Source organism: Strix aluco, chromosome 3 (assembly GCF_031877795.1).
Source record: "Strix aluco isolate bStrAlu1 chromosome 3, bStrAlu1.hap1, whole genome shotgun sequence".
Taxonomy (NCBI): Eukaryota; Metazoa; Chordata; class Aves; order Strigiformes; family Strigidae; genus Strix; species Strix aluco.
In genome coordinates, this window is record NC_133933.1 from 95,875,499 (window position 1) to 95,889,370 (window position 13,872).

General features: G+C 41.4%; 1 protein-coding gene across 4 annotated transcripts in view; it reads left to right on the forward strand.

Annotated features, from left to right (window-relative positions):
* The first annotated feature begins 6 nt into the window (after positions 1-6).
* PHIP (PHIP subunit of CUL4-Ring ligase complex) overlaps positions 7-13,872 on the forward strand; it is a 118,859-nt gene continuing 104,993 nt past the window's right edge. For all 4 annotated transcript variants that reach the window (XM_074819715.1, XM_074819716.1, XM_074819717.1 and 1 more), the window contains exons 1-6: positions 7-640; positions 781-839; positions 1,009-1,038; positions 1,195-1,254; positions 11,524-11,674; positions 11,786-11,884. In XM_074819715.1, the coding sequence (XP_074675816.1) occupies positions 595-640; positions 781-839; positions 1,009-1,038; positions 1,195-1,254; positions 11,524-11,674; positions 11,786-11,884 (445 nt within the window). In that variant the 5' untranslated portion in view covers positions 7-594. The remainder of the gene's footprint in view (positions 641-780; positions 840-1,008; positions 1,039-1,194; positions 1,255-11,523; positions 11,675-11,785; positions 11,885-13,872) is intronic.

The window sequence follows — 13,872 nt, forward strand, 5'->3', positions numbered from 1 at the left end:
GCGCCTTTCAGCCGCCAGCCCGCCGCCTTCCCGCCCACCCCGCCTCTGCCGCTCCGACATCTTCTGCCTCAGCCCGCCCGCTAATAAACACGTAGCGCTCGCCCTCGCCCCTTCTCCCCTCAGCCGGGCAGCGCCGGGGACCGCCGCGGCGGCGGCGGCGGGGCGGGAGAGGGGGCAGGAGAAGCCGGCTCCCCCCTTCCCCGCCTGGCCGCCGCCGGGCGCCGGGGACTGAGGGGCGCGGGGGGGGGGAGGGGCGGCGCGCGCGGCGCGGCGCGAGGGGCCGGGAGGGCTGAGGAGGGGGGCGCGGAGGAGAAGGAGGAGGGGACTCTTTCTCCGGGCGGAGGGATCGCGCTCGCTCGCTCGCGTTGGCTGGCGGCGGCGGCAGCGGCGGCGTTGGCGGCGGGTGGCTGTGAGTTGTTGTTTCCTCCTCCTGGCCGTGGGTTGAATGGTGGAGCCGAGACTCTTCCTGGTGAACGAACAGTGACAGCTACCGGGCGGGCGGACGCGTTTCGCTGGGCCCCAACGCTGCCGCGGGAGCGCGGCCCGAGCCCCCCCTCCCCTTCCCCCCCTCCCCTCCCCGGTTTTCGCCTCGCCATGTCCGGGGACGGCGGCAGCAGGCACACGGCGGAGCTGCGAGCGGGTGAGTGCTGGGGGAGCCGCCGTGCGGGGCGGCGGGAACCGAGCGGGAGCCAGAGAGGGGCGGCGGGCAGCGGGGGAAGAAAGGGAAGACCGCGGGGAAGGGGCGAGCTCCGGGCCTCACCGCCTCTCCTCTCCCCTCAGAGCTCTACTTCCTCATCGCTCGCTTTTTGGAGGACGGACCCTGCCAGCAAGCGGCTCAGGTAGGGGACGGATGGATGGCGCCGCCGGGCCTGGCGGGGAGGGGGCGGCCGGGCAGGGCGGCGGATCGGGCGGCGCGCTCGCAGCCTCGTCCTCTTTCTCCCTTTTTTCTTTTCTTAAAACCGCCCCCCTTTTCTTATTCCCCCCCCCCCCCTTTTGTTGTTGCTGCAGGTCCTGATCCGAGAAGTGGCGGAGAAAGAGGTAAGCGGCGCCGCGCACCCAGCGCTCGCCCCGCCTGCGGCCTCCCTCCCCCTTCCCTCGCTCTCTGGCGCTTCCCCCGCCCCATCCCGGGCGCTGCTGGGGGGCTCCTCGGGGGAGGGGAGCCGCTCACGGGGTGTCCTTTCTTCCCTCCCCTAGCTGCTGCCCAAGCGTACGGACTGGACCGGCAAGGAGCATCCCCGGAGCTACGAGAATCTGGTAAGAGGAGCGGCCGGGGCCGACCGCGGTGCGGCGGGCAAAGTTGTGTTTTTTTTTTTTTTTTTCCCCCCTCACTCTCCCTGAGCAGCCCAATAAAAAAATTGAATTTCCCGCAAAAAAAAAATACAACTTAAAAAAAAAAAAAACTTCGGAGAAATTTTTTTTGGCTTTTTTTTTTTTAAAAGCAACCTCGGCCTTCTCCTTCTGCTCCTCCCTCTCGGCGCTGAGGGGGGACGCGGGGCGCTGCGGGGGCCGGCCGGGGTTGCGGGCGCGGGGCCGGCGGCGCGGGGTAAATAACAACAAGCGCCCTGATGCGAGAGCGCCGGCCTCGCCGGGCTGGAAATAGAGGTACGTCATGGCCGTGGTGCGGGCGGGCGGGAGCAGCGCGGGGCGGGGCCAGCGCGGGCAGGCAGGGGGCGGGCGGGCGGGCGGGCGGCTGTCGGGGCCGGCCGGCCAGGCGGGGGCGCTCTCCGCCGCGCCGCCCGCGCACACAATGGCCCCGCGCGGTAGCGGCGCGGCGGCGGCTCCCTGCGCCGGGCCGGGCCCTGCGGTGGCCCCGCGGTGGGGCGGCGGGCCGAGCCGGGCGGGAGATCGGGGCCCGGGTGGCTGCGCTGAGGCGTTTTTTTCCTCGCTGTTCTGTTCACTTGGGTCGGGATCTGCACGGGGAAGTGGGCTGTTTTGAGGTGGCCTTCCTGGTCCGGCGTGTGCCCGTGGGCGCTGATAGTGTGCGTTATGTGACTTTACGTTTTTGATAGACAGCGTGTCTGGTGTGTAGGGATAACTGGACCTGCCAGGTTTGCATCACAGATTTGACTTACGTGGTTCTTTGTTTTGCCCTTTTTCTTTTTTTTTTTTTTTTTTCTTTAAATATCCTACCGTGTGCTTTTTATCTCAGGTGTAGATCAGCAATTAAAAAAAAGTATTGGTTGCAGTGGTGGTGTTCTTGCTAGCAGAGAGAGGCCTGGATATTTGTTTTTTTTAATATGTTGTGAACTACAGTAGTTGGGAAAACAGCAATTAAGATGTCTGAATTGTGTCTGTTAGCAACTTGTTGCTAGTACTGTTTTCATTACAGGTGCACTGTTGTATAATTTAGTCTCTGATTTTCTGAATAGAATTTCAGAGAAAGTCTGAGCTCTGCTTGTAGTGTTCATCAAAGCGAGATTTCCCTTCAGGCTTTCTGGTTGGTTATGGCAGTTCTCAACTACAGTACTTCTGAGGCTTAGACATGTGGAGAACTTTTGAGCTCACACAAAAGGAGATGGAACTGTTCCCATCTGTAATGCGTCCGATAAAGACTGTTGGCATATGCGTTATTTTAGTTATATTAGAAATGTTGCAGTATGAATCATAGGCATTTATTGTAGTTGGAACAAGTTTACTTACTGCGTTGGTTTTCTCTGGAGCAAGACGTGGATTGGCCTGGGCATTTTAATGCATGTGTTGTGGAAGATTTGTGCATACCAACACTTTTCAATTTTCCTGAAATCAAAGATCATCAAGAAATTCAACTGGGAATTTCGAAGTGCTGATACTTTTGCATGATATGTTATGATTTATTTACTTATTTGTAAGACTGTAAGGCCATGTTATCTGTTTCAAACAACAGTCAGAAGTTGTTTGGTAAAACTTAGCATGAATCTTTCTCTTTTACTGTATAAATTATAAAGAATCAGAGGTGCAGTCTTGATGTAGAATAGATTTGGCTTTCTTCTGTGTACTCAGGAAATAAATGGATGCTAAGAAAGAGAAAGTGAGGAAAAAGACATTTTAAAGGTTGAAGTAAGAAGACTTGATGAGAAATAAGCTCATTCAGACCCTTCTTTCCAAGAAACATCTTTTGTTTGTTGGAATGCAGGTAAATACTAATTTAGGCAGAATAGGTATGTAATGACATAAGATGTACTTCCTCAAGATTTGGACTTGATCCTGGATAGATATATTTGGAGACATGATGCTGACTAGATCCTTTCTCTTTTCCTAGTCTTCTGTTCCTAACAAAGTTTTGTTAGACTTCCTGATAAACGTTTATATGCCCTTTTCCACCTTGACCCTACCTAGATGTTGGGAGAGGGGGGAAAAGAAATCGGTTACTTTGTTTTTGATGCTTCCCTCCATACTCTCTGTCTGCTCTTGCTTCAGTTGTCAAAGATGTGTGAACTTTGCATTACTTGACATTTTAGGCTTGTGAAAGCTGACACAAAGTATATTTTCAGCGTGACAGTTACATTTCATACAAAAGAAGTGTTTTTCACAGTGTCTTGTTTCATTAAACAAAAACTTGTTTATGTCAAACCAAAGAATCTTTAGCTTTTAAGATAGAGGCTGATTAGAGGCTGATGATGAGTTAACCTTGGGGTCTTTGGGTTTTTTTATTTAAAAAAATTTTCCAGCTTTAAGATGCTGACTCTTCTTTCTGAAGACAGCATGTTTTGTCATGTTTTGGTACCACTTCTCAGACTTGAATGCTTTGAGCTTTCACTAAACTTTGTAGAAGGGGCTGAAGGGAGAAAAGCTAAGAAATAAAAATACCAGTAAATGTAGTGTTAGATGTTTGCCTTTTACTCTAGGAGGGAATAAAAGCTTTGTGTAATAGGGGATGGAGATTAATCCCAGGATTCTGTTTTGTTGTTTGCAAAATCTTGCCTTTTATTATGCATTTATTTAGTTGGATATCATTTCAAGAGAAGATGATGTGCTTGGTTTTCTCCTTGTTTTGAAGACACTTATTTAGGATTTCTTATTAGAGTTAACTTCCTCTTATTAAACTGAAATTCCCAGCCTTAGATATTTTATTTCTGTAACTTAATTTGTACAAATAATGCCAGATCGGATGCAATTTTAATCTTGTAAATTGGTTTCATTTTTCTGTTTGGGCAGTGAGAGTAAATGTTTCATTTTCTTAGAAGCTTAACACCATGCTGTGCATGCTTGTAATGGTACAGGAAAATACACGAATTCAGAAATGACATTATACTATGTTTTACATTCTTAAGTGATTTTTTTCTTGAACTCAAATATGTCTACATTGTATTTTTCTACAGTTACCATTTGTGGTATAAACCACTTGAATGTTGCTTTGAGAGTGTAGTCTCTTATTTCAGAGTGCCAATCTTGGTTTTATATCGTCAGTATTAAGATTTCAATTTTTGCTGTAACTAAAGTCTTTCTGAGAATCGAGTCCATGGGGCCACTTTCAACCTAGGTGTACCAAGGATCGTGGGATTCTTCAGCAACAGATCTCAGGGTGTTTTGTATCCTCTAGTATCAGTTGTGAAAACTTATTAATTGTAAGCTAGCTGTTTTCCCCTTCTTCTTGAAAGACAGGATTTCTCATGATGGGGGACAGAAATTGAGGAGTTTTAAGAGTTAACAGCTCTCGTCATCAGAGCAAGGCAGCCTTGTGAGTTGTTTATGGATTGTGGTTAAAGATGTTGTGTTGTGTAGTTAGGCTTTAAAATGCCGAACGAGCTATGGTGCATGATTTGACTCCAGGGTAATTGTTTTCTCATGCTGCAGTTTCACTCTGGGTGTAGCTGCTCTAATGGTACGCCCTGGATGAAAGCTGTGTGTTTCTGCTGCATCCTTTGCACAGACATGAGTGCTCATCAAATGTGCGCTTAGTCAGATAAGGGAGCTGAACTGTCTGAAAAATGGAACAGGACAGAAATCATTTTCCGATGGCTCAGCTCTCCTTTTGGGTGCAGCAGCATGAGTCCTACCCCCACCATGAGGGAGATGGTAGGAGTGCGCGTGAAGGGCTTGCGGAATGTGTTGGGGTTGCTCCTTCTGGGAGCAAAGTGGACTTCAGCTGAATGAAGCCAACTGTTAAGATTCACTGCAACAATTCAGAGCTACCATAGAGGGTGGATCGCTTTTTTTACGTTTGTTTGATTGTTTTGGTTTGGGGGTTTTTTTGGTGTGGTGGTTGGCTTTCTTAAAAGGTCTTCTAGGGTACAAGCATCATAGCATATATGATCAGAACCATTGTATTAACTTTCTTATCCAAAATATTCGTGTAACTGTCATTTCCTCAGTTGAATTAAAATTTTGTTCATGTTGGTGGTGGTTGAGGGAGGGAGAAGGCAGGGAATTCACATCCAATAGGAAGACAGTGCAATGAGTTTAGTAAGCAGCATGCCTCAGGAACTGTTTATTACTGTTTTGCTAATGTTTGTCCCTCTTCCCCTGCCCACAATTATTAAATGTGATTTTAAAGTGAAAATGACAAAATGCTGTTTTCAGGCCATTCCACTGTTCTTTTTGGTTATGCAAAGGTACATGAAGTTACAGAGTATCTGTGAGACTGGGACACTAAGCACATTGATGCTGTATTTCATTGTTTATATTGAAGTCTTTTAGGCAACGTTTTGGTTACTGTTTCATAATTCTGTTTCTTAATAAGTAACCAGATAATAGGTGGTTTGTTTCTTTGGGAAATCTTGTGCTGTAAAGGTATTCAAAGAAATAGGGAACAAAAAGCTTGCATTGACTCAGAGAGCTGCATCACCATCTAGTTTTTGTTACTAACAGTATTTTGGGGGAAGTCTATGCAGTGGAAGCTGGTCTGAAAAACTTGGCACTGGAGGTAAGAAAACTTGTGAAATGATGGTGATCCTTAGCAATGTTTTTGGCCTCATTAACAGTGCTTCTGTTGGACATAGATCAACTTATTCAACTGATTTCCATTTAGTTCTGAAAGACAAGCATTTCTGTTCTACAGATTATTCCCATAGCTGAGAATTTAAGTGAATTCAGTTCAAACTACTATATTTTGATCTCATTCATTGTGTGAAGTACCACACATTTGTTCCACGGATAATCGGGAGGATTGGCTAAGTCAACTGTTCAGTGCTAGTTCTTTCAAACTGAGACTAAGTAACACTGGTGAGAGATGGGCTAAAGGGAATATCAAGTTTAAGGTATATGTGTTATTTAAAAAAAATACCCAAACACAACAAAACCCACAAACCATTATGAATGAATTTGAGAGGCACATAGGTGTAGGTAATCTAACAGTAATAGGTATAGTTGAGCTTCTTAGTCCATACAGCTGAAAATACTACTACTGTTCATACCTTCTCTTGTGGTAAGTAGCAAGCTTGCAGTGATCAGTTTGTACTGAGGTTTGAATTTTTTTATTTGCCCTGGCCTCACACCTATTAAAAGCATTAAATGTTTAAAAAACTAGTATGTTCTTGGGATGGCTGGTTTCATATAGGTCTAGTTCATTAGAGAAAAAGTAATCTCATGTTAAAATAATGGGCATTCCTATAGGAAATAGTGGATAAGTATCCATGTACTTCTAGCACAAGCATAATTAGAAAGTATGCAAGAAATAAACGTGATTTGGGGAAAATGCTTAATTCTCCAGTTCTCCCCCCCTTCTTGTTCATTGCCACCTGCACCACCCCCCACCCCAAAAGAAAATGAAAAAGAATGCTTCACAGAAAAGTAATTGCACTTCATTGCAATTCCTAATTTTAAAGTGATAAGGCAGTGGCTGGTGGTACAATTAGATTGATGTTCTGATATAGTACAACAATTACTGTAATTCAATTTGGAACTTGTTTTGGGTAATATGTTACGTAGCAGAACAGTTAAAGCTGGGATAGATGCTGGTATTAATAGGATTGAGCTCTTGCATCTTGAAATAGAGGTAGCTGTCTGACTTAGATTTTGTTGTTAAATGTCCTTGTGTGGAAATGTGTTTTTCTGAAACATATTTACAGTCAAACGTGTAGTTAAGCATGTTAACTGTTAGCATGCAGGGAAAAAAAAAAAAATCAACAACAATACTTTGGAGAACATTTCAGTATGCATAGCTCTTAGAGCAGAGCCCAGAATAGGGTCATATTTTACTTGATGTCTAAAACACTGGCAGCAAATAACTGCATTATGTATTACAAATTTAACCAAAGAGTCTAGGTCAAGTCATGATTCTGTTGATGCATTCGTTGTGCTTCTGATGCTGGATTATTCTGCAGAGTCATGCAGAATGAAAATATAAGCACTTAGGTCTATTTCAAAGGTAATAAAGATTTGAATGTTAGTTCAAATAGCTGTGTAGCTGCATTTTGTATATTCCTGTGCTGTTTGCTTGGAATAAGTAAAGTTGGGGTAGTAGTTAAAGGGTAAAGTTGAGGGTAATGCTGCTTCTTATTTTCTAGAAAATACTACTTGTGCTTAAGATCTGAAAATTTTGTACTTGTTAACAGAGTTCTGATTTTTATTACAGCAATGTTTAAGAAATGTTACTAACATGTCTGAAATGAAAAGCCTATTTGAACAAAGAGAGGGTTCATTATTATACTTACAAAAGCATATCTTCTGTGCGTTTGTGTTGGAAGAGAAGAGCACAATTAGATGCTGCAGAAAGCCTAATAGGAGGAAAGAAACCAGCTAGAATTTCAGCTAGGTGGGACTGGCAGAGAAAAAAAACCTGCTGTTTATATACTGTTAGACATCAAAGTTTTGGCATAAAATTTTGAATTTCCTGTTTGTAGAGTCCAGTTTTCACTTTTCATTTAGAGCTGCATGAATTTTAAATAGGTGTACATCTGTTATTTTTTTCCTTTTGCTTTTACTTTCTCCTCTTAAGATCAGAGATTGACATCGAGACAAATTTCCGTCATTCTGTTGAGTTGTTATGAGCTTTTCCGTTTCAGACAAAGCTTGTAAAGTGTCCTTTTAAAAAATCTTAACTACTTTGTCACTTAAATCTGGCTTAAGAATACTCTTGACAGGGTTGGGGTTTTTTTGTTATTATTTGTTTTAGGAGGTGGACACAGGTTGTTACGTATATTTTATATTGGTTCTAGCTTTTTTTTTTACGGTTTGTCAGCGTGAGAACTGTCTCTTGGTAGGCTGCACCTTAGAAGAATCTGAGCTTTCAAGCCACTCTGTCATTTGATGTATTAAATAAACTTCCTACCTTGTTCTTTCTTGGGTTGTTGCTACCACTTCACGGTTCTCTTTTCTGCTTCCCCCCCCCCCAAAAAAAAAGTGAGGAATCTAGACTAAGGTGAATTTCTGTTACACACTTTATTTTCATTTGTGACTTCTACTCTAATGCAGAATCTGTCAGACGTACAGATTTGCTCTGGAACAGGCTTACTGGAGAGGTGGTCGATGCCTCAAGCCTGCCAGTGGTTAAGAGGCATTTGGACAATGCTGTTAATACCATGCTTTAACTTTTGGTCAGCCCTGAAGGGGTCAGGCAGTTGGACTAGATAGTTGCAGGTCCGTTTTATCTGGAACTATTCTATTAATATTGTTAAATGCAAATTACTTTTTTCTGATGGAGAAGAAAGTACTTCACCTGGAGAGAACTTAATTGATAGCCTGTTTTTAATAAATAATTTAAGTTCCACCATTTGCTTCTTTATAGAAGGAGAAAAAGGGAAAGAAGTAAGTCCAAATAAAACCTATGAAATAAGAGGCTTTTTCTCTAGCAGATTTTACAGTGAAATGAGGCTTACATTTTTATTTTTAAAAGTTCCTTGTGCGTGCTTTAGTCTTAATGACTCTATGGTTCATGAAATAGTTTCATAAACTTTCTGGAACTGACGTGTTTAAATAGCCAGTGGGTGTTTTTTTGCAAGTGTACAGCTCAGTGTAGTTGAATCGATTTGTTAGTGAGCTGGTTGCAAATGCTGCTTAGTAGCGGACAATGATTATTCAGACAAATGCTGCACAGAAGCATCACAAAACTACTGTGTAACTTGTCATAAATAGCTGTTTTCACACAAATGGACTTAAAGGAGGAGAGACAATAGTGTGGGTATAAGGTATGTATTAAGATAAGATCTTTAATAGGTATGATCAAGAATAATCCAAGTAGATCTCCCTTTCAAAACATTTGCTTTAAAAACTGCACGAGGAATTGAGCCTACCTAGTTTCTGCTAAAATAAAAAAGTGAACACATGGCTTATGACAGATCATGAGAAGTATGACTCAAGATGTCAGCTAGCTGTAGTTTTGGAATGTGTCAAAGCCGATTTGCTTCATTTACTTCAGATTTTGTGCATTTGTGAGGATGTGTAAAACTGAAGGGTCTTGAGCAGGATAAAATGACAACTGTATTGCGTATGTAGTTCTAATATTTGTGGTTAAACCAACAAAAATCAGTAATTATTAATCTTTGAGAGACAAGTTCAGATTCTGCAGACATGAAGTGTGGTTTCAGCTAGAATTACAGAAAGGGCAGTATTTGTTAAGGTTTTGCGCTCCTGTTGATAGGAGCGGAGGAGAACAAAAGCTAAGGAAATGGATCAGGGCTGTTGATGGCAGAAACTGTACATAGCTTTGTCACTTCTTACAGCTAGTTTGTTATTTTAGGGCTCTCAGGCATGTATTTTGACTGATTCCTCCTTTAAGTAGAAAAAAGCAAGTTTTATTTGCATGTTACTGGTAAGAAAAATGAATCAAAATAGCAAGTTCTGAATTCAGGGATTATTTTTTGTTGCTTCTAATGGGATGCCTGTCTGATGACATTGAACGTAGTCATTTTAAATGAACTGATGTAACTTTATAAAAAAATAGTGTCTAGTATTTTTGAAAGAGAAGCCTTTTTCTTTTTTTAACTTGTGTGAATTTTGTAAATCATTTAACTTTCAGGCAGTCAAATTCAGACAGCTTGCAAGGCTTTCTACAAATGTAATTCACAGAAGGAAAGCCCTGCTTCCCTGGAAATAGCTAAACATTTCCTGCCGATGGGAAGTAGTGAATGAATTCCTTGTTTTGCTTTGTTTGCTGTGCAGGTTTTGTTTTACCTAGTAAACTCTTTACCTGAACCCAGGAGTTTTTGCTCTTTTACCTTTCTGATTCTCTCCCCCATCCCGCTGAGGGGGAGTGAGCAAGCAGCAGTGTGGGGCTAAGCTGCTGGCTGTGGTTAAACCATGACAAGAGCAAAAAAGAAAACTTTTCCTCCCTCACTAGAAGGTTGCGTTGTTGTTGTTGGGAATTACTGGTGTAAGCATGGCTTTTCCAGAGCCTGTTTCAATCATCAGCACTCTTTATGTTAACAAACTGCTAGAATACATGAAGCGATTACAGTGTGTTGGATAGGAGCACATTTGATGAAGAATGATGTATATTGCTGTTAGTTTGGTATCATGCAGAAGCATCATTCTGCCTAAAATGTCAGTTGTGGCCTTCTCTAGTTGCAGAATAATAAAACATCGCAAGCTTTTACTGCAGTACTTTTTTTTTTTCCTTCTGCAAAGTAAAACTCTGAAGACCTATTTCAGGCTGTATGAAGGATAAAACTACTACTTTCCAAATCCTGTACAAGAACTGAAGAAAACAGTTTATATCCTCCTTTTTAATTTCATATGTTAAATTTTCTTTGTTGTAGTCTAATCTGACAATAGTTTATACATTTTAAAAATGCTGTTTCTTAACCAAAAGCTTTATGTTAAGAGGATTTTACTGTTGTCACATACACTTAGAAGCTTTTTTTCCTTGTTCTATAAGATGGTCGTCTGATCTAGAACTGCAGTAGTTCGAAAGAATGAACTGGTTTTGCCTAGACAGTCATTAATACTTGTTCAACATTATTATAATCAAGTGGTGAGAAGATCTGTTGCTGATAATAGGAGCTTGTTTTGGTACTGTACAGTTGAAAATTATGAGCAGTTACAAAGACTGATCATGTTTGTAGCCTAGTAGAGGACCACATATGTCAATTTTAAAGTTGAATTACTTAAGCCAACTTTTTTGTTTAAAAGCTTTAGATGTTAAAAAAAAATATCCAGTTGTGGAACTTTGTCAAGGTCTTGTGACTTAGCTGAGTTGAGGCAAAAGGGTTTTGTGTTGTCTTCTACAAAGCTATGTTACTAGGTATATGTGAATCTTCCAAGAATTCTGTAGATGTTGCTGTCCTTACAGTTTTTGTCTGGTCTTTATCTTACAGTAGCTTAAGTTGGCCAGACCATTATTTAAATATAATATTGAATACGTACTTCACATTTTTTACTGTGATTATAAAGGAGCTTAATAGTCTATGACCAACTGTGCCTTAAAGTGAGAAAGTAGTAAATACCAACAGTTCTCTGTACAAAGTAGCATGTGCTGAATAGAAGACTTAATTAGGACCAGCTGGAATGAATTATTGTACTTAAAGGTCATTATTTGTTTTTATCCTTAATATACTATAATTTTCTTACAAATTTGTGTAGCAATCTGGAAAAAAAAGATTAAACCAGTAATTCTTAAAAAATATTATGTTCTTTATCAAATGTTTTGTTTGCTCTTTCATATAATAGGTGAAATATTACAGACACTTGGCACCTGATCACTTGCTTCAAATATGCCATCGACTTGGACCGCTTCTAGAGCAAGAAATTCCCCAAAGCGTCCCTGGAGTGCAGACGTTATTAGGAGCTGGCAGACAGTCTTTGCTTCGTACAAACAAAAGTATGAAAATTTTATGAGAATTTTCAGCGTTCTTGATATTTCATGCCTTTTCTGCATTTTTGCATGAAAAAATGCTTGCCTACATTTTTTTGTGTAATTTTTTTAAAACAGGTTGCAAACATGTTGTATGGAAGGGATCTGCTCTTGCTGCGCTACATTGTGGGAGGCCTCCAGAGTCCCCTGTAAATTATGGCAGTCCACCTAGTATAGGTAAGTCAATTTTATTCTGGCATTGCCATTGTAATACCTAACTCCAAGGGTGATTGATTCTTGTGATGATGAGAGCTAAGTAGTAGTTTGTGACATAGACCTTACCTTTAGTATTATTTTTATTAAGATGTTGTGTTGTCATATTTACCAGTTTGTATGCAGGGAAGAAATGGGTATTGTCAATGCATATACTAGTTCTGCTCTGAAGCTAATTTTGTATTTGAAGTATGAAATGGCATAAAATACATTTCAACAGTGAATACATAAAAATAAAACTCTTTCTTAAAGCTGTAATAAAGGTGTCAGTAGGTAAATATATGTTCTATATAACAACTTAAAACCAAGACATCATGGCCTGCACCTATTGTTGAGGAGAACATCTCATAGACTGTTAACAGTTTTCTTTGGAAAGATTTGAGTGTCTTGCAGTGTCTTTTTTCTGCTCTCTGGTCCATTCAGTAATTTTGTAGCTGTGCTTTAGTTTGCTACACGGTATCATGAAGCATGCATGCGCTGGCTGTACCATTGAAAAACTGAATCTGGAGATCAGAGGTATTCTTTTTCTTTGGTTATTATTTTTAAGCTCTCATGTGGTCACTAAAACATGTTTGTTAGCTTTCAACCTTTTTACAAGGAAACAAGATGTGTGATATTTTAGGAGATCCTTTAAGGAGCATCCTTTTCTTTTGTCCTGGATAGGAAAATGTGCAAAATCACTAGTCTGTCTTCATCTTACTCTGCTGATGTCCAGGGAAGGGGGAATGATTAAGACCAAATTATCAGTGTGCGTTATACCAAAACAGTAGTGGTTTATACCAAAACAGTGGTTGCAGATATATGTGCAGTGTTGGATGAGAGTGAGCAGAGAATATCCAATTGTCTCCTGATCAGGTGCAGCTGCTGCAAAGACAAAGGTTTCTGTCTTGGCAAAAAAGAGAAGATTATTGGAGAACTAATGAGTAAGAATGTACAAATACATAGCCAGGTGCTTTTCAGAATGGAGGCATTTTTAATGTGGTGACTTGCCATTACAATTTTTAAATTTCTAAACTCTCTTTTGGAGGCTATTGGTAGCCTGTAAGTTTTCAATGAATTGGGAGATATATAATTGAGAGAGCTTAATTTGGGCTATTTATATTATTTCTAATGTTGAAACTCAAGACCAAATCTCAAAATGGATTCCATTACACTTTACCCAGAGAATTAATAGTTCTCTCAACAGCTGAAGCAGAAGCATGCTTACAGCTAAGGAGCTCTTGGATTGAGCACAGCCAATTTTGATTTGGTCAGATGGTGAAGTATTTAGTGTGCTAGTAGCTCTTCCATTCTAAAGCACAAGTTGCAGGCTTTCCATGCTAGATCCTGTAGATCCTTAGAATACAGGAAGAGAACATGGTTTTGCTGGGTGTTTAGAGTAAAGTTTTCAGAACCTTCTTAGCTAGTGTGTGTATTGGTCAGAGGTGGTTCACTTGTGTAGGGCCTGAATCCATTCCATGTGGTTTTGTTTAGAGCTGTTCTTGGTATTTATGTAGAGAGTTGTTTCTGCGTGGCACTCCAGATGCAGGGGACGAAATGCTTGTTGCTGAATAGAATAATTACCCTCTTGAGTGGCTGTGCATTGGCTTGAAGACTGTAAACTTGGAAAATCTTGGGCTAAAATAGCAGGTATTTCTTCAAGGTGACTGGAGGACTGAACTATCTAATAGTCAAGATTTCTTTAGTGGTTGCCTTACCTTTTCCTTTACTTGGGAATACACATTGGAGAAATCGGAATGGAAGAAGTCTGTTTTGTATTGTACTGTAGCTTGCTCCACGGTATGTATTTTTTCAAGGGAAAAAGACCAGTGTGTGAAATCCGTGGCAGCTGGAGTTCAAAGAAAGTTGTAGAATTGCTGTGGTAGTGGAATTAAATGTTAAGAAAAATAGCTTTCAGACTCTTTCTAGGGAAGAACAAGTAAGGCTTTCTAAATAAATGTTATTTTTATTGA